General features: G+C 38.1%; 2 protein-coding genes across 5 annotated transcripts; one reads left to right on the forward strand and one right to left on the reverse strand.

The window, feature by feature from the left end:
* The first annotated feature begins 220 nt into the window (after positions 1-220).
* Positions 221-15,232, forward strand: LOC139137363 (ATP-dependent RNA helicase DDX19A-like). 4 transcript variants are annotated; one of them, XM_070705415.1, is made up of 13 exons: positions 221-356; positions 4,746-4,816; positions 4,934-5,002; positions 5,501-5,711; positions 6,869-7,007; positions 7,781-7,873; positions 8,801-8,903; positions 10,316-10,430; positions 10,921-11,098; positions 12,406-12,646; positions 13,265-13,427; positions 13,644-13,835; positions 14,373-15,232. In XM_070705415.1, exons 2-13 carry the CDS (start codon positions 4,754-4,756, stop codon positions 14,432-14,434), a joined length of 1,629 nt encoding a protein of 542 aa, XP_070561516.1. In that variant the 5' UTR covers positions 221-356; positions 4,746-4,753; the 3' UTR covers positions 14,435-15,232. The 4 variants fall into 4 exon arrangements, with proteins under 4 accessions (XP_070561516.1, XP_070561515.1, XP_070561517.1 ...); XM_070705414.1 differs by lacking the exon at positions 221-356 and having other exon boundaries at positions 4,300-4,816; XM_070705416.1 differs by lacking the exon at positions 221-356 and having other exon boundaries at positions 4,326-4,816; positions 4,922-5,002.
* Positions 15,233-19,609: 4,377 nt separating this feature from the next.
* On the reverse strand, positions 19,610-25,166 carry LOC139137365 (UBX domain-containing protein 10-like). The gene is made up of 2 exons (XM_070705419.1): positions 25,008-25,166; positions 19,610-23,834 (listed from the first exon to the last, which is right to left on the reverse strand). The coding sequence occupies exons 1-2, from the start codon at positions 25,132-25,134 to the stop codon at positions 22,882-22,884; spliced, it is 1,080 nt and encodes a 359-aa protein (XP_070561520.1). The 5' UTR covers positions 25,135-25,166; the 3' UTR covers positions 19,610-22,881.
* Positions 25,167-25,202: the final 36 nt, after the last annotated feature.

Below are 25,202 nucleotides of genomic sequence, written 5' to 3' on the forward strand. Positions count from 1 at the left end.
CAGAACACCTCCGAGGTTTTATTACACGCATCGACCCTGTCTTCCTTCGAGTTCAATGTCGTTGCGCTGACCCTTATCGTACAAGCCAGCAGGTAAAATATACTCGCTTTTAGCAAATGTCCCGACTTCGTCATGTTCGTTTGTTTATGCGCTGTTTTCAAATGTTGGCATTACTTGAATACACACGGGTCGTGATCCGGAAAAAGCAACAGTAATAACTGACCCGTACCATTCACAATGCTGTCTTTTTATGATCCCTGATTTTGTTTGCGAAGCTAAATTGGCTAGTAGTACAAGTTAACATCAAATAAGCTTATTGCAGAATGAACAGACATTGAGAAGAAATACTGAGTCATGTGAGTATATCGTTGTCGTTGACCGAAGACCAGGGATTCCCAGGAATTTACATGACTGAGGTGGGCCGTTCGGGGTCCAGACACTTCGCACCAAAACCAGTTAGCCAAACACAACTTCGTCCCAAAACCATGCATTTCGTATCAAAACAACCTCGTCCCAAGTATACCGTACTACCTCGTCCAACGCCACTTCGCCCCAAGTACCACCTCGAAATAAGGGAACGAGCACAATTAACGGCAGGGGGGCTGGAAGAGAAAATATGTGGTGCATATATTTTTTACAGGCCCCCCTAACACCAGCAAAAATTTTAGTGCCCCCCCCCCCATCACCGGCAACAAAATTTTTGTGCCCCCCTCCCCAAAAAAGAAAGATTACATAGGTACAAAGTTGTACACATATATATAATCCTTATAACTTTTAATATATGCTGAGTGAAAACAACATTCTTGCATTCTTGAAATAAATAATAAACAAATAAATATATAAATAATAAACAAACAAAATAACATATGTTCAAGCTTTACTACTTATAACACCTACAGCTACTTTTCAGTATTGTGTTGTGCTATTTTAATCTCAAAGAATGATGAAATTACCAAATACCTTATAAACAATCTACAAGTTCATTCAGTGCTGTTATAGTTGTTATAGTTGAAGCATTGATTTAGACATGAATTATTTTTAATGATGACAGTGTTCACTGCACAGTTTAATATAGTTTTAAATTAACCCTTTACTCAAAAGTCATCCGAACAAATGGTAACACAGGGGTCATGTACATATTACCCATGGTATATAGAATGAATGCATTGTCTTTTTAATTTCCAAAGTATGATACAGCAAAGAGTAAGAATTTTAGGACAATTTTGTCACTGAGAAGACTGAACTGAACTGCATAATTATTTTTGAGTCTGTTTGCTGGTATGCATGTTTAGCATTTCATATACCGGTATGTCTATGCTTTACTTCAACTGAGTATCTGTATGATGTTTTCAGATGTTGGGGAAAAATGTATAACATGACCATTGTGATTTCAATGCACTTTCCACAACCCAGTGTCTGCCTTTCTATGACTACCCAAGATATTCAATGTTACTCCACTGTAATGACAGTCTGCCATTGGAATAGTCCTTCATGGGCTAACTATAAAAGACCCATTAATGCCATTTTTTTCTCTCTTTTTTTCAGTATTTTTTTTCCTGTGTGTCCACTACGTATTCTAGTTCTTCCTGTAGCATGATAACCAGTTTCAACCTAGCCTCTGTATCATTACCAACCATTATTATTGTTGACAAATGAAGTCAATTTTCAATAATAATATTGCTCATTTTACACATAACAACTGCATTGTGAGGTTTAAGACTTGGTATTTCATCATGCTACAAGAAGTTTAACAAGGAACTCCAGCTTCAACAAGGAACAAAAATGCTGAAAAATATTCTCTGTCTGTCATGGTGTAAAAAATTTTGGTGGCCCACCCCTTACCTTCCCTGGAATTTTCATGGCCCACCCCAAGAACACTCATTTTTTTTTCGTGCCCCCCCCCCCTTTCTCTTCCGGCCCCCCATGCCGTTAATTGTGCTCGGTTCCTAAAACCACTTCGCCCCAAGTCCTACAACAACGATGCCACGATGTATAATAACGTTGTATTTACCTGCAACTTGGAAGCAAATGTGTCAGGACATTCTGGCTACCACGATCCATTTATTGTTGCATGAAACCATAAAAGGTATATTAGAAAAAGGAAACACGCAAACTACTCTATGCTACTACTCAGGTGCCGTGTGCGGAATTGCATGATGTAATTTTCTCGAAATTTGCACACTTTCCAGATTTCAGTCCTGGCATGACAGTTGAAAACTTCGATGGTAATGGTTGGTTATTTTCAGCTTTGCCGGTTGGCGATAAGTTTGGGGCAAAGTGGCATTGTTTCAGTGGTTTTGGGGGCGAAATGGTTTGGGGCGACGTGACTTTTGGGGCGAAGTGGTTTTGGTACGAGGTTGTTTTGGTGCGAAGTGGTTTTGGTGCGAAATGGTATGGGACGAGATGGTATGGTGCGAAGTGGTTTTGGTGCGAAGTGTCTGGGAACAAAATGTACCAAAATACATGTACCCGTAGGGCTGTCACAGTGTGTTACCGGCGTTATAGTGCCTCCCGGCCGTATAACGTGTCGTCGGTAACACAAAGCCCTGCCATGTAGAGCTAATGTACCCGTTGCTACGTGTCGTGACGTCCGCTTGTTTTCTGAATTTCCGCTCTTCGCCTACGTATGGAAGACCGGTCACGACATGCGACATGCGACCTGCGACTTCAAAACTGCGACCTGCGTCCTGCGAGTTTGAAACATACGACCTGCGACTTCGGCATTTAGACCAAGGTGTAGGCCTAACCTGCGACTTCACAACAGCGACCTGCGTCCTGCGTGTTTGTCAAACTGCGATATCAGTCTTGATTTGTTCGCACCATTGCTCTGAACACGAGCCTGAAAAACACGAGGGACACCATTGCACTATATTAAAACAGCTGGTTTACCGCATTCTCGCGACCAGAGCATTATTTTCGCACCGCTGGCCTACGCAAAATTCGGCCAGCGAAAGAATTCAACCAGCGATAGAAGTGCATGAAGCTGTGACGGTAGAGAATTCCACAAACGAAGAGCACAAATTTATTTTCCTTCTTACGAAAGGCAAACCGATCTGAAATAATGCAATAGCAATAGGGTTTTAAACGTCTACATCAGTGTTTAATAGTTTCTGGAACTTTTCTGCCTACATGATCTAAAATATTATATACACACAAAAATAATATGTACATATTATAGTATGTACATATTAGGCTTAAAGACTGAAAATAGGATTGTAGGAGGGTTTAATTATGTCCTGTTTTACAGTTTTAACTCGCGTTATCTATAAAGAACTTGAGTCGGTCTCTGGCTATTCATGGTTAGCAAATATGTTTGCACTTCTGTCAATATCAGTATTATTTTAACTGCTTTACTTTGCATATGTTATTTGTGTAGACAAATGTAGTCCGAAGTTAACCAGTAAGAATATTTTTATTTTTCCAACAGAACAAAAGTTGGATCAATTCGATTTTTTGACGAAAAGTAAAAATGAAATTAGACCAAAAGATGGCAACATCCGATGATCAATCACTAGAGAATTGGAACAAAATTGGAAATGTTAGAAAATGAACGACAATAACTGAAAATTCGAATGTTTGCAATGACACTGACGCAGTTATGATACAGGGGGACAACTGATAAACAGACAGCTAGATGGTTATACCACAGTGAAATGAGGATAAATACCAGAGATTTCTAAAAATCAAAAAGTTTGTCGATAACATAAGGAAAGAAGCGAGGTAAGGCAGACGAAGAATATCTAAAATAATTTGAAATTATAATTTAATATAAACATATAAATGCCTATCACGTAGCATATTATTTTCCATGCATTAACACTGACTGTCAACATTTCCGTCATAAAATTATCTCTCCAGATGAAAATGAGTGAACTGGTGTGTACATGAATTGAGTTTTGCCAGACTTGGTGAACGATTTACCAAAGCGAAAGCAATGGCTTATTAATTGATCGATGTTGAACGTTAAATCTCCATTCTACGTTTTACCCTTTGAGCGCTGTAATTTTCTCCCACCAAAATTTTAGTGCAAAATTTAACCAATTGTATGATTTTTCTGTAATTTTTTGATAATTTTGGACCAAATCGACATCACATTTCATTGGCTACAGGTTTTTCCCAATTTTTTTGCAAAAATTGGAGAAAAATTGACAGGGGTTTATTAGGCCTATATAGGCCTAGGAAGGGGACAAAATAGACTTTGGCGCTCAAAGGATTAAAGTTCACGCAAGACGCCTCCAATCTAATACTGAGGAAAACACCATGAAACGTTACGTGTTGTTGTCACATGTCGCAGTTGTGAAGTCGCAGGTCGCAGTTTGACAAACACGCAGGTCGCTGTTGTGAAGTCGCAGGTTACACGTAGGTCTAAATGCCGAAGTCGCAGGTCGCATGTTTCAAACTCGCGGGACGCAGGTCGCAGTTTTGAAGTCGCAGGTCGCATGTCGTGACCGGTCTTCCATACCTACGAGCACATAGACGTATAAAGAAGACGTGTAAGAAGGCTCCTAAAACAAGCGGCTATGGCTTTATCGAAAGGGGTGGCCCATGATTGAGTAGCGAACCAGCGTTAGAAATGGTAAGAGATGGATGGGGAGCTGAGCAGCGCAGCCAGCGGTAGAGGCTACCATTTCTCGTAATTTACCGGAAGTTGGTATGCGCTTGCGCACCGTCACCCACATGTACACTAGCTTTTCATTTGACGTTGTGTCGTGCTTCAAAAAACTTGTTTATTAAGCTGTTTTTAGAGACCACGATGGCAGACGATGAATGGGCCAAACAAGTAGAAGATCAAGAGAGGGGGAAACTCGAGAATAAGGTAAGTAATTTACCGGAAGTTGGTGTGCGCTTGCGCATCCTTACCCACATGTACACTTGGTTTTCATTTGACGTTGTGTTGTGCTTCAAAAACCTTTCAATTAAGCTGTTTTCATAGACTAAGATGGCAGACGATGACTGGGCCAAACAAGTAGAAGATCAAGAGAGGGGCCAACTCGAGAATAAGGTAAGTAGCCCCACCAAGCACCATGTTGAAAAAAACATCAATGTGATGATGATCGTTGGTGCGGTGATACATCGAGAGTACTACCGTTTATGAACCAAAGGTTTCACTTCAGTTGTGCAAAATAAAGGATAAAAGGGTAAAACCGCATTCATATTTCCATGAAGTTAAAAAGACTCCATGCTATAACCAGAATATATCATTTTGGGGCTTAGAACTGAGAGTGCAATGGGTGTGATTGATCCATGAAAGAAAATAATACAAGTTGAAGTAAGAGAAGAATCCAGATCAGACGGCATGAAACTGAGTCAAAAAGTATCAGTTGCATCTTCAACCGGCTTTTTGCCTTATAGAAACAAGGAAAAGTTTCATTTTTGGCTGCTCGGGTCACATTACACAACACCATTCACATTATTAATGTTGTAGTTGTAGCCGTCCAGATGTTGGAAAATCCTGCAGATTAACCCTTCTTCAATTCTAATGTACCATTTCATCATGAAGGTCAAAGATATGAAAATCACCGTCACCAAATCCAAAGATGAGGGCGGCGGAGGCGGTGATGCCAGGGAAGTCAAAGTTACCGAGACAACTGCTTCCAAGGTGCCGTGGAATGAGAACGACGGAGGATGGAATGATGCTGAAGATGCATCCAAATCAAATGAGGCATCAGGTGCTTCACCGTCAAAGGAAGACAAAGCTGGCGATGAGCCAGGTGTGTGAGGCAAACACCAGCCAAGCAATAAAGCTATAAAACTGAAATTGTACAGTGTGGGAGTAACCCACAGATGAATACTATGTGTTGAATGTTTTCATATTTTCTTGCAATTAATGTAGATCAAATTTACTGCATGCATGATACTGGTGGTGACACTATTGTCCAGTGGAAGTGCTCCATCTTCTGCTGAAAATTAGTGTTTCTTTTGTTTAATGGCCCATGTCACACCTTAATGATTTAGCCAGCATATGCCAACGTACGAAAAATTAGGCAAGTATGCCCAGCGTACGTCAAATTCGTTATGGGTAAGTTTTGTATAATTTTAGAGCACGCTCAAGCACATGTTGTAGTACGGCTAGGTCGTTGAAAAATCTTGTGCATGCTGCATGTACAAAAGTTTTCGACATATGCCAGCGTATGGCTCATACGTCCCGCACACACGGGCCATAAGTTGTAGGTACGTTATGCGCTTGTTGACACACGTTCACACACATTACTTGTAAGTTACTCATAAGTCAAAATGCATCAAGATAATTGTCTAGCGTACCCAAAACGTATTCTTAACCTGTAAGTACGTTATGAATACGCTATGTATACGCCAGAAATCGGTTAGCCAGCATTTAGAGAAATTTTGATACATTGGCATATGCTGGCTAAATCATCAAGGTGTAACAAGACCCTAAGGTAATTGACGCCTTGAAAATTAAAAACATAAACTCTGCTCAAACTTTCCTCAAACTTACTTTCTACCATTCTCTTTCAAAATCAAGAATGAAAATCAGGGATCACTGTGCATGTATTGCATGAGGAGATACTGGACTCATTTATTTGTCAATCATTGTGATTTGTATGAAAATGATATTCAGATGATTTTTGTTGCCAAGTTCGTGGTGCAATTTAGATTGTCTGATATGTCAGAATTTTGGATAACTTTCTATGAGTGCATTTACTAAAGAGTGCCTTTAAATAACAGTTCTTGCAGTGATGACATTTTGGTTGCACTGACTGAAAGTGTACTGAGACAAGTGTATCTTTACCACAAAGGAAACTGGGTCCACTATTCCTCAGTTGTGCTTATTTTTTGACTCTGAAAGATCCATACAGTGGTTCACCAAAGCCATTTATTAAACACTGAATTTTTTCTACTCTTTCAGAGACGTCAAAAGCTGATGCCTCGCTGATGAAAAAAGCTCTTCGGGACAAATTAGTGAACATAAAGCATGAAGTTGAAGTTTTACGAAAAGATCCTAACTCACCTTTGTATTCTGTAAAATCATTTGAAGAGTTGCATTTGTAAGTATTTCCAGTGAATTTGTGTAGTTCAATATTAAAGTCCAGTAAGCAGGGCCATGCATAAGTGACACCAAAGTTTGGTTTGTGAGGGGACAAAAATAAAGCAAAATATTATTAGCTCTAAAAAAGGGATTCTATGCTGTAGTCTTTCATTTTGCAATCGGCCGCATTTGGTTTTCATCTTCACTGGTACATGATAAAACACTTGACATGAACCACCCATTAGTTCAAATTTTGGTCTGCCATGCTGAAGTGTTGTATGCCGTTTTTAAAAATACAACTTGTGGTATTTAAAGAGATCCTAGTATTGTAAAAGTATATATAAAGTTACCTTGTACACAGCTAGAAATAATTTGACCCCTGAAACACATATTTTCACAATGCTGGCATTTTAGGTCTTTATCAGGATATACACACAGTGGGGTTAAAGGTACACTGTCACCTATTCCAATTTTGCCACAGTTACCATGGAACGAGAAAATCTAACCAATCACAGATTTTAAGCGGGTGGCCGCTTTTTAAAAACAGCGCCCTCAAATGGCCATGTTGAATACCAAGGAACGCCCCTTTGACCATATATGGGCATATTTAGATTACAGGTGACTGTATAGCTTTAATGTTAGGGTTAGGCTGTTATATACAATACTGTATAGACAGGTCTTCTACTAGGGGAATGCAGATTAGGATAAATTTTACCCATTACAGCTCTGTATCAGTGTTCACAGCATCAAAATAAGTGTGAATCACTTTACTTTCCCTGTTTTCCCTTGCAGACGACCAGAGCTATTGAATGGAGTGTATGGACTAGGTTTTAATTCTCCATCCAAGATTCAGGAGACGGCACTGCCCATGTTATTGGCTGATCCGTAAGTTTCTAAAAAAGAGAAAATTGTATGTCTCTTGTGTCGGAGGACAAGATTTGTACATGTGTTGTTTACCACGAAATAAGGAGATAATCAAATGTACTCTGTTAATGGTAATATCGTTTGTAGGCATTGATTCACAAATGCATGCAAAGTCTTTGTCTTGTCATCTAAATGCATCACCACCCCTCGTCAGTTCATTTGAGGTAGTTTGTGCCTCGAAAGTGAAACACTTAAACTTTCCTGATTGAAACTTTCAAACATTCTCCTACCAAATGAAGAAGAATAATCAGTGGTTACCGTGCCAAGTTTATATGTAGTACTAGAGAAACAAATTATCTAACAAAATGGCTGCCACCCCTGTTTTAACTCTATTGGGAAAAATAAAATGTCTGATTTTCGAAAAACTAAAGATAGTGAAAGTTTTTCTTACTCCAAGAGCTTTAAAATGAGCCCCCACAAGTGGTAGATCAGAAATGTATTGTAAAAATTTGAGAGCCCAATTATCTGTCCCAAGGCGCATTCTACCTTAATGTCAATATCATTCATATTCCTCATCAAATTACACCAAAAGTAGCTTTTATATGTTGACTACTAATTATATCACTGGTGTGTCATTAATATGGAAAACGTTTATCTGAAATTTTATAAGCCTTTTGAAGCAATAAGGTGTATAAGGCTTATCAAAATGGAACTATGTTACTACAGATGTTTATGTCTGGGAACAAACAATAGGAACAGCTCGAAGCACAACACAAACAAAATATGACAAAATTCTGTCAGGTGCTGCTATTGTCACATATGCGGTGCTATATCAGGTAACGTCATGTATTATTATGATTAGTGTTATAATCTGAGGTATTGTTCTCTGGGTACCTAGGTGTGCAGGAAAATACTCCCTAATTAAAGTAAATTGTGTCTACTTTTCAGTCCAAAGAATATGATAGCACAATCACAGAGTGGCACTGGTAAGACAGCTGCGTTTGTACTGGCCATGTTAAGTAGAGTAGACACTGATAAACACTATCCACAGGTGAGTTGCATCTTTGGTAGGGGACTTCCAATTGGCAGTGTAGTATCAGCCAATTCCATAGTTATTCTTATAGTAGGGGACTTCCCATTGGTTGTGCAGTATCAGCCAAAATCTATCAGTTATTCTTATAGTAGGGGACTTCCCATTGGTTGTGCAGTATCAGCCAAAATCTATCAGTTATTCTTATAGTAGGGGACTTCCCATTGGTAGTGCAGTATCAGCCAATTCCATCAGTTATTCTTATAGTAGGGGACTTCCCATTGGTAGTGCAGTATCAGCCAAAATCTATCAGTTATTCTTATAGTAGGGGACTTCCCATTGGTAGTGTAGTATCAGCCAATTCCATCAGTTATTCTTATAGTAGGGGACTTCCCATTGGTAGTGCAGTATCAGCCAAAATCTATCAGTTATTCTTATAGTAGGGGACTTCCCATTGGTAGTGCAGTATCAGCCAAAATCTATCAGTTATTCTTATAGTAGGGGACTTCTTATTGGTAGTGCAGTATCAGCCAAAATCTATCAGTTATTCTTATAGTAGGGGACTTCCCATTGGTAGTGCAGTATCAGCCAAAATCTATCAGTTATTCTTATAGTAGGGGACTTCCCATTGGTAGTGCAGTATCAGCCAAAATCTATCAGTTATTCTTATAGTAGGGGACTTCTTATTGGTAGTGCAGTATCAGCCAATTCTATCAGTTATTCTTATAGTAGGGGACTTCCCATTGGTAGTGCAGTATCAGCCAAAATCTATCAGTTATTCTTATAGTAGGGGACTTCCCATTGGTAGTGCAGTATCAGCCAATTCTATCAGTTGGCGTGTAGAGATCCAAAGAAAAACCATCATCCACGGAATATTGCCATTTTTTCAGAAACATTCAGAAAAGACAAAGAGTGAGCAGTCATTTTGAGAAGTATATTAAAAAAGTGGTGTCACCCATGCTAGATTTCATGTTAAAATAACAAGATGATTCCTTTCTGTGAAAAAGAACCTGCAAAAAAAGACTAATTTAGCAGTTTTGCTGAGGGCTTTGGATAAATATATCATCGTGTACCTTCATTGCATGGTCAGAAACACACATTTTGCCATAATGTTAAAGTCATTCTGTGAAGAAACGTTTTAGAATTATATGCTGCCAGGACTGAGGCTGAGGACACAGGAATGCTTCAGTCTCAACAGGCTCCCTGCGGGTTTTAGGGTTATAATTTGACTTATTATGGCGCATATTTCTATAAGACGTATCTCACTTTACCCTACAGCATATGCAATTATATAGAAAATACTCGGGTTGTTCCTTCAAAAGCTTTTTGACAAAATATTAAATGCTTTCGACAGATTGACGTGATGGTTTTCCTGTCATTGTTCCTATCAATTAAATCTCTGATTTGTTTATTTCGTTTTCATGAATGTTTAGGCGCTTTGCCTGGCACCGACTTACGAATTGGCTCTACAAATCGGGGAAGTGGTCCAGAAAATGGGTGCACGCATGACAGAGTTAAGTATTCGATATGCTGTCAAGGGAGAAAAATGTAAGTTAGCTGATCAGCACTTTTTGTATATTTTTTCATTTTAATCAATCCTGTTTATCGCTTTCTCATCTTGTTTGCCAGAGATAAAATTCGCCAAGTGAATATTTTTTCAAAGCTGTTTTGTGTTCAGTATACATTTGATGTTGATAAAATTTTGAGTACGTCAGGGTTCACAGATGATTAAATAATGATCTGGAGAGGTCTTGTGAATTCAAGTACTGGCAATACAAGTAAACACTAGTAAAATCGAAAGTAGAGGGAAAATATTGGTTTTGTTATGTGACAAGTCTGATATAGATCTGAGTGCATGCACACTGTTGCACCGCTAGACCAACGGCAGTTTCACCATAGAATTTCAATGTGACTGTTAGGGAGACTGTCATTATATACACTGACTTTGGCTACGGACACACTATCTACTGGTTCAGATTTGTAATCGCTGTTATACATCATGCAAAAATCTATTAGAGTGTCTTTGTTTGTGTTTCAGTGGCCAGAGGACAGAAAATTTATGATCATATCCTTATTGGCACGCCGGGAACGACACTGGACTGGGGTCTAAAGTTCCGGTTCTTTGATTTGTCCAAAATCCGTGTGTTTGTCCTGGATGAAGCCGATGTGATGATTGCAACACAGGGACATCAGGATCAATCGATGCGAATTAAAATGTGAGTTTTTCACCCCCAAGTATAAAGTCATTATTGTTCATCATTTTTGTTCAGTCTGTAAGCAGTAGTTTCTTGTCATACTGTCGAAATCATCTAAAAATACCCGATGTTGAACTTGTCAGCACAGCAGTAGGTATGTTCTTTGCAATGTTACACCACTCTTGACCTTGTAACCCTTTGTTCTAGCAGTGGGTATAATCCTGTAAACCCATTGCCATCCTTTTGCTCTCATGCAAATTAGTAAACCAACATACTGTAATTCATATGAAAAATTGTTTAATCTATACTTTTCTGAATATAATTCATTAGCATATCAAATAAATGGGGGTTTACTAATCTCAATATGAGTAAAAGTGTTGTGATTTACAGATCTGCAAATGAGTAAGTCTTGCATCACGATTACTTGAGTAGAAACAGACATGACAATTTTGTGCAAATTGCAACTTTATAAATATAACTTTCAAGTGTTTATGGTCATATGTTTGAACCTACAGCCTGTTGGTGTATTTATATGCTTCTGACACAACTTGTGAGGTTCCACTGTAAACCCATTCCAACTAGTGGCATTTCCTATAATTATTTTCAACTTTCGTGTTTCTGGCGTTTTGATGCATTTCTTGGTGAGGTTAGGCATCTTGCCACTGTGTCAGAAACAAAAGACAGGCTGACACCTGATCATTCAAAAGTGGGGAAAACATCAATAGCCAATCAAAATGATCGGCTGACAGATCATAGCCAATCAGATTCCATCTTACAAAGTCTGTCAGCATCAAATCACCAGTTTATTTTTAGTCCCCGCGGACACAGTCCAGCGGGAACTTATAGATTGGGTCCCGTCAGTCCATCCGTCCATCAGCAGCTGTTTCTCTGTCACCCCTGAGCTGATTTTTTCAAACTTTGTGCAAGGATAAAGTACTGTGCCATACATATGCACGTCAATTTATTTTACAATACGATCCAATATAGCTGCCGGGCAGCCATTTTGATGGAATTTTTCATGTTTTTTAACCATAACTCAACTATCCCTAAACCGATTTCGTTCAATGTTGGTACACAGATAAAGTTCTATGGCATATATATGCATGTCAATTTATTTTGCAATGGGATCCAATATGGCCGCCAGGTGGCCATTTTGGTACGATTTTTTCATAATTTTTGAACCATAACTCAACTATCCCTGAACAGATTTCGTTCAAACTTGGCACGCAGATTGTATTGTAGTGTGCATGTGCATGTCAATTATAATCCAGTGGGGACTGTGTCATCAGCAATGACTTGTTTAATTTATAAATGCCTCTTGTACACAGAAAACTGAACAAAGACGATTGCCAGATGATGTTGTTTTCGGCCACATATGAAGAAAACGTTATGAAGTTCGCAGAGAAGATTATCCCAGACGCTAGTATCATACGACTCCGACGTGAAGAAGAGTCACTGGCTAACATTAAGCAATACTACATAGATTGTCGAAATCAGCAAGACAAGTTTGAAGCACTTTGTAACATTTATGGAACGATTTCGATTGGACAGGCCATGATATTTTGCCATGTAAGATCAATTTATTGATATAGTACGTTCCTCGAAATGAAAGATTGAAGCCTTGCTCAAAGTTTCAAGTACACTGGAAACTGTTACCTTTGAAAATTGAGAAGAAATATCAGAGGTCAATCAGAGCGTGAAGTTTGGTGAAAGAGAAAAAAATTACCTAAAACTTCTCAATATTTGAAATTCAAAAGGCTGTTATGTTAACTTGGTGCAGAAAAAGTAATTTCCACAAAAATTAAGGAGGTAAAAATTTCCTTTACTCCACAGGGTTCAAAATGAAGCAACACAGGCAACATAACAGCAAGGCATTGAGAACATTTGAAAGTCTGAATATCAATTTCAAAGACACTTTCTCCCTCAATTGCAAATTATTTTTATATTGTTTACCTTTATGTTGTTGTGTAGGTATCTAGCTTACGCTGTGAAAGATTATTTCAAAAAGCCGCTGACCATTCTCAGAGAATATAGAATGGTATCCTGTAATCACTTTTGCAATTAGATCAAATTTCGGAGCCTTCTCTTTCAACTCTTTGTGAAAATTTAATTTTTTGCCACAATTTTGATTTTACCATCCTTTCAGCTGATTACAATGAATGATTCTTTCAACTGTTCTGTTTGCAGACGAAGAGAACCGCAGCGTGGCTGGCAGAAAAGATGTCCATAGAGGGCCATGCAGTAGCTCTGCTCACAGGGGAACTGGATGTGTCGCAGCGTGTCGCAGTACTCGGTAGATTCAGAGACGGCAAGGAGAAACTTCTTATCACAACAAATGTCACAGCTAGAGGTAATATTAAATATTTAAAGGTTATAATTGAAAATATGAAAGTAACCTTTCAACTCTAGTGTTTATTGGTTGAAAGGAATCACCTGATCATATTTAATGTTGCTGATTGGAGGAGAAGAATCACATGATTGATTTGCATATCGCTTAACCATCTAACAGCCAACTTTATTCACAGTCAGTCCATTTAACATATGACAACTTTGCTCCGACTTTCAGGCATTGATGTTGAATCGGTGACTGTTGTGGTCAACTTTGATGTTCCGGTAGACGTACACGGCAATGCCGACTGCGAGACCTACTTACACAGGATCGGCAGAACTGGTAGATTTGGTAAATCTGGAATAGCAATCAACATGGTGGATGGGCCTAGGTCTATGAGTTTGCTCAGAAAAATAGAAGAACATTTTGGTAAGTCTGCTTTTTTCCTGGCATTTTTTCAGACATGAAATGTAAAGCAGTAGTAATTTGACAATCTCTGTCAATCACTTTGGTTTTCTTTATTTTCTTCACTCAACCACCATGACTTAAACATTCAGTCTTCAAATTAACTCCAGTAATTTGACAACCTAACTAGGTCTAGTGAAACTGTCAAGCTCCCTAACTCTTAGTTGTTTGATCTTCATGTACACATAACTGTTGTACAAGATGCATTGAGTAGGGCTCCATCCAAACTGGCAATAGGACAAGTCATTGCAGGGAGAGCCAAAGATGTTGTGACCACGACAGAAAGGACGAAAATATATGAATGTACTCCTTGCTTAATCACCGCTAGATTAGACCCCATGCATTGTAAAATGTGATTAAGATATATTAATTTACAGAGATTCATTGTAGTGGTAGCAAAGAATATAGTCAATGCAAACCCACAGACTAAAACCAATAAACCATTTTCAATACTTTTTCTTGAATTGTAAAAACTGATCAATCTCTATACCTCTACAACAGGTCGCAAGATTGGTAGACTTAGGGCTGATGATGCTGAAGAGATTGAGAAGATAGCCGAGTAAAATACTGGAAAATAAGTCCCTTTTTTGTTTTAACAATATATTTATGTTCCCTTCTATGTTTATCCACTGCTTATGTGATCATTATGAATCAAAAATGCGCCAATCACCGGGCGCAATTTCATCGCGTCCTGTCACCTCATATAAGTTTTGAAGTGAAGACCTTTTGGGAACGGAGTATTTCTTTCAAGGAAGGTACGCTGGATTCATATGGTATGGGAATTTAGATCGACCATTTACCAGTGTTGTAGCTGTAATTCAGTAACGTAATTCAGCGGTGGGTTTTGTGTAAGGTTTTAGCTGTGTCTGTGAGCCGCGTGGCACAAAATGCCATAGCTGTATAATTAGAGCTAGATGCCAGTAACTCCTTGCACAACAACACAAGGTGGAACTCCATCCCAGTTTGATACAGGCTCTGGTTTAACCTTTCCACCACCATGGTTTGACCGTGGTTATCAATGGTGAGTGTGGACTTGTTTACTAGGAATTGGGGGTGGACAGGTTAAAGAAGTGTTTTGCAAAACAGCTGAATTTTCTCTCGCTGACTCGATATGTTTGTGCAAGGCAATAGAAAAGCTTTTCAGCAGCTGTATTATCCCTATTTTATGAGTTATTCTAGCCATGTTAATCAGGTTACATTAGCTTTGGACAATTTTTACTCGGAAAAACTTTCTTAATCCGATAGTGACCCTCATGGCATATTGATGTTTTTACTGTTTCGGGAACATAAGTGATCAAGGCTTTGTAAAAGTATTACATAATTCTGAGAAATAAAAATGATGCGATGTTTTTTTTGCAATACTTTGGCTCAGCTCTAGTAGATTTTTGAATTGATTTTTAGCTCATATTTGGTATGTATATAAATACCAAAAAGAGCTTATATAAGGAGTCAGTGGTGTGTATGTCTGTGTGTATGTACATGTATGTATGTATGCATGTTTGTGCGGATGTATGTCTGTCACATGCAAAAGCTCCAAAACCGCTGCACCTACCATCACACTATTTGATGTATAGGTAGACCCAGGGGTTGAGATGTGACGTTGTTCAAATGAACATGTCAGTGTCAAAAATATGCAAATGAGGTAAGAAAAAGGGGAAATCCTGCAAATGTGCGGCAGTGGTGGCATTAACTGAAACCGCTCATACATCTGAGTTTGAGATTCTGTAATCTCAAATCTTTTTGTATGCAGTATACCTATTATGTGTAGGAGTGGTGGCAGTGACTGTAACAGGCTACTCCACTGACCTTGAGTCATTTCCTGTCATTGTTCATGAACTGATACATATTGGCAGACCTGCTTAAACCATGAACGACTGTGTTGAAACATTCCCCTGCTAAGCCTGTTCCTAAAGTTGACCTCCAGTACCTAAAGTTTCAGACCTTATTTACTTTTGTCATTCTTGTTTTTCTGGTTTAAATATTTCTTGATGGACCAACTCAAAGCAAATATGAGCACACTGTCCTTGACGGTATTTTTTTTAATCAGAACAGTACCTGAAACTTCTGTTAAGGTAGTACATGCCTTGAAATTGAAAGACTGCATTGCATTGGAATCTTTACAGAAACAATAGAGTAGTCCAATATAATGCATAGTGCTGAATGTTTTCGACTGGGACATCATATGCTTTGTTTTCTTTGTAATATTACCAGTTTTTAAAAATGGCGGGAAATCAAAATAACGGCTAAAATTTAAATTTACTTGTCCAATCTTTCAGTAGTAGAGGACTATATCCTTTAAATTTGTAAAATTCAAAGAAAACCAGAGAAAATAGACTCTTTCAGGTCAACAAATTTCAAGAGTTATAGCTACATGGGCTTTAACTCTTTGGGAAAAATAAATTTTTGATTTTTCGCAAAATATAAGCCAATGACAAGTTACGATACTCCATCTGAGCTTCAAAATAATCCCCACAAGTGCTAGACCAAACAAAGTAAAAGTTTGAAAGTCTGAATATCTGGCTATGAGGCGCATTCTTCCTTAATTACAGTTTATTCCCTTTATGAAAATGATACATCTGTTTGTGCAACTGATAAATACAGGGCCCAGTCTCCATCATGTTATCAATGGAGTTTCCCTTGGGATGGGGATAGGGGTGGGGATGAATTTACTCCCTAGCATTATGTTGCTTTGTAAAATTTTGCAGTGTGGGCATACATTGTAGTCTGTTTCAATCTTGCTGGAAGAAACAGCATGATACTTCCATGAACAGATTGAATAAAGATTACCCGTTTCAGCCTCTGAACCAAATATTCATAACTTCTGACTCTTGATTGACAAAGACAGATTTCTGTGTTGTCAGGATCTGTCGGAGTCTGAAATTGTATACTGCAAACAATCAAATATTGTGTGTTGTCACAGTGAATCATGGGTACTGATTGGCATTTCAGGAATATATCATATTGTACTGTCGTGCTGGAAGGAAAAAGCTCAAGAATGGGAAATGTTTTTATATGATATGTATATTGCTTATAACTTGAAATACGTCTAACCTTTACCACTGGATTTTTCACAAATGTTGTTTTCATTTTCACAAAGACTCGTTTTATTGTTGGAGAACAGCAAGTCAGTGACTTGGACCCATATACTATTTTTCTGCTGACCTGAGGGGAATTTGACACCGCTTGGGGAAAAAATGTCAAATCCCCCTGTTAGGCCAGTACTCTACCACCCTGGTGGAAAACATTGATAGATAATTGGAACACACTGACTGCCACTCTCTCACATGTTATATTCTCTGTGTTTATTTGTACTGCAACATATTATGTGTAACAAGGGAATCATACACCTTTTTATATTTCATAAACTTGCTATCATATTCAAAGGCAACGTAATGGTTTAAATCTTTCATAATCATTTAACTTCTCATTCTGGTCATATATAAATTTAAACTTAAGTTTGTCTTTCAAGAAAGCAATTGCAATTGAGCTTTGAAATTTTGTGAGCGCCCTCTAGTGACATCATTTGCACGGAAACCAGAAACATTTTGACTCGAGAGTCTTGTAGTTAATAAGAATTCAAGATAAATAAAAAGTATACCAAGGTCCTAATGTGTGTCCATTTCCCTAAAAGTGTTCAGTTCTCTAATTTCCTGTACAACCGGGGTGTACAAAAATTTCAGTTCCACAAATGTCCAAAGCACAGTGAATTTTATACTACAATATCATATATCAGGCTTTCCAGGCAGTGTGTTCTCTGTGTTCATCAAAATGGGTGGACACATCAGGACAAAAATCTGGGGATGGCAAAGTAACTGCACAGCTAATTGACCCATCACATTTGGTTGTCATTCTAATTACTGATTATGATTCAGTTATAAAATTCTCACACAAAGTCACCTTCACACAGACTAACACAAAGTGTAAATTGCATGGTCTCCAAAAACCAGACTAAAATGTCCTTTTCTTTTGATCTTCATTCCTGCAATTACGTCCACCATGTGAGGGTGAAACCAAAATGGGTGATGGTTTTTCTGCTTCTGCAGAAATTTCACTCAAAACTAATTATTTTCCGCAAGAGCATGTGTGCTAACAACAATACTCTCAATGTACTTTTCATAGGGCTCATCATCCTACAAAATGTTCAGTGCTGACAATGATGTAGCCAACAGAAAACACTGATCATGTCTAAACAGCTCCTCTCTATGAAGAGCAACAAGTTGTCTTGGTAAATAATCAAATGACATCTTGATCTACAAACAGAACATGACCATCCCGATAATGTCCAAAAACCACCAATAGCTAACTGCAACAAACTCACAGAAATCATGAAATTCTTTTCATCATTCATTTATTTCCTCCAAAACAATACTGTGGATATCACAGGTGATGGTATGTAATCAGTATGTATGTGTCTTACAGGTTAGACTGAAAGATCCGTAGCTCGACGACACTCCCTATGCACCCCTCCTGTGAGGAGAGTGTAAAGAGCGCCCTCAAGCGACGGATCGTCAAGTCTACATTCTGGTGTGTGAGAACAGAAAAGTTGATCAACAGGCTTTCGGTATCGTCTCCGACAACGGGAGATGAAAGAAAATTTGTCAAAATTTCCAATGGAATGTAAAACTGATAGGCTTTACAGCAGGTACAGTATCAGGTACATCAGCTTTCTATTTGTGATCTGATAACACTGCAAGACTCCAGACAAGTGACTTTCCAGTGCTTTCAGTAGATTATCGGTCCATGACGATACTGTCCTGTTCATTGCAGTCAATAGATGGTAAACCAGAATGTGATAAGACTGTGATGTGAAATGATCTACGCTGGAGTCACACTTGCATGGGATAAGATGGATTTGAAAATTTACTTTTTCAATCCAAATTTATTATAATCCATCACATAATTGATGGATTTATCTATTGCATAAGAAGTGCGGCAAAACATCACCAGAAGGAGACACTGCAAGCAGGTTTTACAAAAACTATTTTCACTACTTTCTTGGGTTTTCAGGAATGATAATTCACAATTGCACATGAAATATTAAAAGTTTCAAATTCCCCCTTTACATTTCAACCCAGAGTGATAAAATACATTGTAAAGTGGTCTCCAATCCATGTGTGGTTTCATCAAACAAGAATGGGATACATGTATAAAAAAACAGGGTACAAGAAAACTTGAAGTGTTTCAAAAACTATTTCCCATACATCCTATACAGTGACTTTGACTAATATCAGGTTACCAAAAATATACAAGGACCATAAATTGCTAATATTGGAACTTTCCATGCTTGTGAAAATTCAATTCAATACAAGGGGAGGATACATTTTCTCACAAACAAAACCATTTATTCCTGAATTTCAGTGTACTTCAACACATTAATAATTGTCAGGTGCAAAAAAGACTTTTTGCAGTATAATTTATGAAAAGGACCTCAACAAAAAGGAAAATGATGTACCGACACTAGTTTTGAATGCGTAGTTGAAAACATTACTAGAATAACAGGCATACAGGGGGCTTCAAAAGACAATGGTTGGCTTTCCACTCATAGGTACCGGTACTGAATTAGTTATAAGACACCATGAAAAGTTCACTGCATCGGGGGACAATGACAAGCAGTCAATACTTTTCACAGAGAAGTACAAATTTCTTTGCTGATGAACACAAACCCAACACATGTAAAAGTCATTATCATAACAACACTCTAACATGATAGCAAAACCAAACAACGTTCACGTCATTAGTTTCCTTTTTGTTTGAAAATATTTAATTCTCTTCATGACAGGCATATGTATTTTTGCATAGGGCTGAATTGTGTCATTAAAGTTTTGTTACATTTCTATCACAAATAAAATTTCAAATACAGAAATATTTTTCAAATACATTCAAACTCATAAATCAACAGCCGTGTGTAAGTAGTTTGGTCAATATTAATAGATAGTGAGTGAAAAATGTAACACTGTATGTACATAGAGGCAGTCTTTTTATATGACCACTGAGGGCGCTGTGAACCTCTGATCATGTAGGAGCAGGTAAGTACTATGAAGGAAAGGCATTCACAAAATATCTTTTAATTTGATGTTTGGGAAATTTGCTTTAGTTGGAGTGCTGTTATAATTATCAGATCACTACATAAAAGTCTGGTATGATAAAGCTATTTTCATTCCACTCTGAGAAAGCTGACATTAAAAATTTAACTTTGATGGGTGCATCAAAGTGATATAAATTATTTTCTGTACATTTATATACATATTTACACATTTTGTCTGCATTTCCACACAAAGTGTGATACAAGATAACAATTCTCATAAAATAAGTATCTTTGTTTAAAAAAAAATAATCAAAATACCACACATTTATTTTGAAATTGTGGCTAGAATACAGCATGGCTGTTATTTTCCACCGAAAATTCCAATGAGGAACTTTTCAATTTGTGATGGAAACGTCACTTGGTTTGCACTGCTACTCTAATGACTACCAAATAAAGGTAAGTACATCAAAACAAGGGAGGACCTTGGGAAAGTGAATGGTGATGTCCAGATCTTGGTTTTGTTCAGCCCTGATTACAAGTCAGTGGTATGAGAAGTTGCTTTCTTTTGTGTTGTTATTGGAAGCAAAACGGTCAGTAGAAATGAACACCACGGTGATAATTGAAGTTAACACTGTGCACATCTCTGGCAGGGTGAGGGGCATGTCTGATTTTAATCAGACTGGGCCTCTTTAAGCTGTAAATGTTGGATGCTAAAGAAAAACTCAGTGTTCTGTTTCATGTTGCTCCACAGCCTTGTTTGGGATTCAAAATGTATAATCATTATGTACATTCTCATAAGGTATAGATCCTGAGTGTTAATCAAAACAAATGAAGAACAGTACGTTCTGTTGTTTGGACAAAAACAGGACGGCTAATTTACATAACAATACATAATTTGCATATCATTTTGTTGTGAAAATGATTTTTGGTATAAGTTCTTAACACAGGAATAGAGTGCTCAAAACAAATTGTAGCCCACCCCTCAAGATTTCTTGTGGAAAACCCTAAAGTATTAAAGTGAGATCAGCAAATGCCATCACATACCAGGACTTGTACCCAGATCTGAACCACTGCTATTTTTTTAACTTGTTCAACATTCATGTAGGAATGAACAAACATATCTAGATCAATGTGATCATAAAGTCTGGAAAACTTTCAGAAGTAAATGTTGCAATACTGAAGCAAAACTGATGGGAGAAAACAAGTTCACTTGTTACTTAATGCATTTGAAGAGAATTTGTCGACAAAAACTGAATGCTCTGACAATAACTGTCTGGCAAATAAAAAATATCACTGATCTAAATTACATTTCCATCTGACTGGAAGGGTGAGGAAGACAAAAAATTTCCTGTTTTTCATTTCAGTTGTTATTTTTTAAATGATATCTTATTCAAACACAGTGTTCAGTCATATATTTGAATATCATTGTTTGTCATTTCAAGTATGTTTACGTCAAAAAACTGTTCAAAAATTTGAATTTGCTCATGAATAGAATGATAACTATAATTGTCTAGCCCTATGAGAGGACTGGTACCAAATTTTAGAGTACAACAAAAAATTTGCTCTGGTGAGACCAAATCAACGATATTTCAACTTGTATACTCTCTTATTACAGAAATGACATGGTTTGGAAGTATATGTATAACACACACGCTTTTGTGGCATTCACTGAGGACTGACCAAGTTGTTGCATATGCCAGAGAATCAAGGTGAATTTCAAATAATTAAAGTTTTCGCCAGAGGTTTCAGTAAGCTGACGTACAGTAAGCAGTGTTTTCAAGTTCATTATCAGCATTTCCCACCATGTGATTTGAAAATGTAGCCACACAGGGCAAGTGACATGAATCCACAAAGTCCTGAAGCTACATTTCAAAACTTTAACTAAGGCATTGTGCACAAATGGTTATTCGATAATTCGGGAATGTAGAAATGGATATGATGCTAAATTAATCAGTTTTCTTGCCTCTTACATAAATGTCTATTCAATGGCCGATAAGCGATAAAATACCATCTGTGCTAGTGGAGTTTCATTCTGTGACAGTGCATAACTTATTCTCTAATTTTCAGAAAAAAAATCTCAGCAAATGAAGTCCTGATTCACAGTTATTGAGTCAATACTGCATCTGGCAGGATCTCTTTGTATCAATGATGGGTTAACCTTTTGAGCGCCCAAGTTCAATTTTTGTCACCTTTACAAAAATATACCCCAGTCAATTTTTTTCAGATTTTTGCCAAAATTTTGATAAAACACAGTAGCCACTGAAATGTGATGTCCATTTTGTTCAAAATTCTTAAAAAATGTACAGGAAAATTCGTAAAGAATGGTTAAATGTTGCACTAAAATTTTGGAGGGAAAAATTACAGCACTCATTTTCCTAAAGGTGTGTGGCATCAAAGCAAAAAATTTAGCTCTGTGATTATTGTGTAAAATGTACATTGTGAGAAGAAACAAACCCTCGAGGTTGTAAATTTTGTCTGAGGAAAATTATTAGTTAGCAAAGACATTGAGGCCCATAGCTTCGTCTTTACCAGTAAGTTTTATGCAATTGGACGGAATGGTAATCTTCAAAAATCAACAAATTGTTTAAGGTCAAGGAACTATTGGCACAAAGTAAAATCCAAATGTTGTAGCAATTATGGTATATGGAATACAATGTTTGCGTACTAGATGACGTTCTGGAAAGATCCAAAAGAGCTTTTCTGAAAACATAAACCTGTTTGTGATAAAACGGCATCTAACGGTGTAACCTATGTGTGGCAATTACACAATCTTCATGAATGTGAGCAATGCACTTTCTGTTGTTCTGCTCATTCATATATTCAGCCTCATTCCAGACGTGGGAACTTGGAAATGACTGATATACACCAGCGGCTACTAGGCTCCACTAAATAACTGCCAGTACTGTCATACGCGTAGCACAAGAGGACAGAGAAAATCATCAATACTCTTGAAGGTAACCCAGGTTTCAATCAAAACTCCCTTTTCTAGTCATCCTTTTCTTCCAAGTAAATGACCGTCTTATCACTGAGCTTGGACTCATGTATGGATTTACTAAGATCTGTAAATATTTTCCTAGGTACATCATTCACAAACATTTCACACTCCAGGAGGGAATCTTTACTGAGAGAATCTGCATAAGCAAGAATTTCCTTCAGAGTGTTCGTTGGACGGAAATACCTCTGCAGTCTTTCGCCTTCAGGTAACCGTATTGCGAGTAAAACTCTATCCTCATTTTCTACCGGTTCATCCGGTATAGCAACGTTTAATTTGACCCTGGCTATCCTTTCCTGTTGTTTTTGTCTGAGGTCTCTTCGTGTCACCCTCTTTACTGGCACAGCTTGTGGCACTGGCGAAGTTTCAGAGTTCTGACCGGTGCCTTGCACAGTCCTGCTGGAGCCATACTCCCGCTTTGATATACCTGGCCGAGTTTCTGCTCTTTCATTGGCGTTTGAGTTCTGAGGCAAATTTCCGGACTGTAGAGGCTCATTGTAATAGTCAGGCATCGTTGTGTCCTCAAAACTCGGTATATGGACTTCCTGAAGACCTATCATTTCCGAATGACTTTCCATTTCTCTCTCCTGAATGTTCATGTCAGCTGCATGCCTGGTCAGTTCTCCAACCTCATTGGTCGGAACTGGGGTGCTCCTGCTGATGCCAGGAAGTGGTTTATACTTGGACAAGGACGAACCCGGTCTTGGGGTCAATCCACTTTGCATGGTGCCGTCTGAACTGTTTGAATCTGAATCTACAATTTGCCATGGGTGAGGACTCTCCCTGTATGCAGATGAACCAGGTCTGGCTCGCCCCTTGGCTGACTTTGGTCTTGACCTTGGTCTATTTTTTATCGTATAATCTGGACTGACTGGAGGTGTCCTCCCTGGTGGCAAGTCTAGTGACCGTGAGGATCCTAATCTCGATTTTGGGCGAGCCTTTGGATCTGAAACACAAAATTTTGCACAATTAGTTTCCGCCTTCAAAGAGAAATTGAAGAAACAACAATTTATAAAGTCTGCATTGAAAATCAATAAAATATTATATTTCCCCTTGAAAGAGGAAAACAAATATGTTTATTTAAGAATTTCCCTTCAGTTAATGGTAGGTGCAAACAGCAAAGTATTTTATTCCTGACATCCAAATCACAAAAGAAACAATAAATTTGTTCGATTAATGTACTTTCATGATGTATTTTTGTTATCCTCAGGCCTATTATGATGAAAGACTATACTAAGACGTTGAAAACAAACAACAAAGACAAAAATATATAAGCTTTCGATGGTGAATAAGCTGATCATAACTGTAACTATGTATACTCAATAAGTAAACTACACTCATGTACTGACTAACACCTGGCAGAAAAAACCCTGGTGATATATGTATTTTGATTCATGTAGCGACATAGTGTTTTCAATAGCACCAACCATTACACAAAAGATGTAAATACGAAATATTTATATTCCAGTAATATCTTGATTCACTCGTCTTAACATCATTATGGACACTAAAGGTTGACTGACGTCTACTAAATTGACGGTTGGGGTGTCGTTTAGTTAATAAGCCCCATTAATAATGATCATTGTGAATTGAAAAGCCATCGATACAACGTTGACGCGTTCCACTGTCGACCTTGACACCTGCAGAATTTCCATTGTTCACTCCCTTATTGCAATACCAACAACGGCTGCTTTAGCCGGTTCGCTTGCACGCCATGGCAGATCCGAGATTTTTTATTGTACGGCCGATTGGACACAAGTTCAGGTTGACTACATCACGGTCCCTCTGATGGAGGGACCGTGACTACATGTTGATCAGTTGATCATCAGTATAGTGATTCACAACTGGGTCCGATCAGTCTACAATATGTCAAAGAATAATAACGCGGTTCTTGGAGTTTTCCGGCGTTATTATACAGGTGACGTAAAGAATAACACATCAATCCATATCAGTCGGGCAGAAATGTATCGGTCGTTGAAAAGTTCATGAATCTCACAGGTGTAAACAAACTTTGGTTGCGGTCTCGATGAAAGCTTGACGTTCGGAGCAACACAGACGCTTCGAGACATGAATGTATCAAACACATAGAAACGGGTCCTTACAACAGCCGAAACTTTACCTGATCCATAGCGTAAGTTCATAGCATCCAACTGTCCCGAATCTATACCTCCTCCGACGACTGGACTCGGCCCGTAACTGTGTCTACGAGAAGGTTGGTTCCGCGACACAGGCCGAACGTCCGCCATTTTTCCACAAGAGTAAGTATGTCTCGCAAAGTCTCGTTAGTGAAACCTTTGTCCGAAGGTCACATCGA

This window comes from Ptychodera flava, chromosome 7 (genome assembly GCF_041260155.1).
Source record: "Ptychodera flava strain L36383 chromosome 7, AS_Pfla_20210202, whole genome shotgun sequence".
Lineage (NCBI taxonomy): Eukaryota > Metazoa > Hemichordata > Enteropneusta > Ptychoderidae > Ptychodera > Ptychodera flava.

Excerpts from the sequence above, each read along its gene's own strand:
- LOC139137363 (XM_070705415.1), top strand. The coding sequence starts at position 4,754 with ATGGCAGACGATGAATGGGCCAAACAAGTAGAAGATCAAGAGAGGGGG. Across the intron at positions 5,712-6,868 it reads CAAAGCTGGCGATGAGCCAG|AGACGTCAAAAGCTGATGCC; the intron begins GTGTGTGAGGCA and ends CTACTCTTTCAG. Across the intron at positions 7,008-7,780 it reads TCATTTGAAGAGTTGCATTT|ACGACCAGAGCTATTGAATG; the intron begins GTAAGTATTTCC and ends TTTCCCTTGCAG.
- LOC139137365 (XM_070705419.1), bottom strand. The coding sequence starts at position 25,134 with ATGGCGGACGTTCGGCCTGTGTCGCGGAACCAACCTTCTCGTAGACAC. Across the intron at positions 23,835-25,007 it reads GAACTTACGCTATGGATCAG|ATCCAAAGGCTCGCCCAAAA; the intron begins GTAAAGTTTCGG and ends TTTGTGTTTCAG.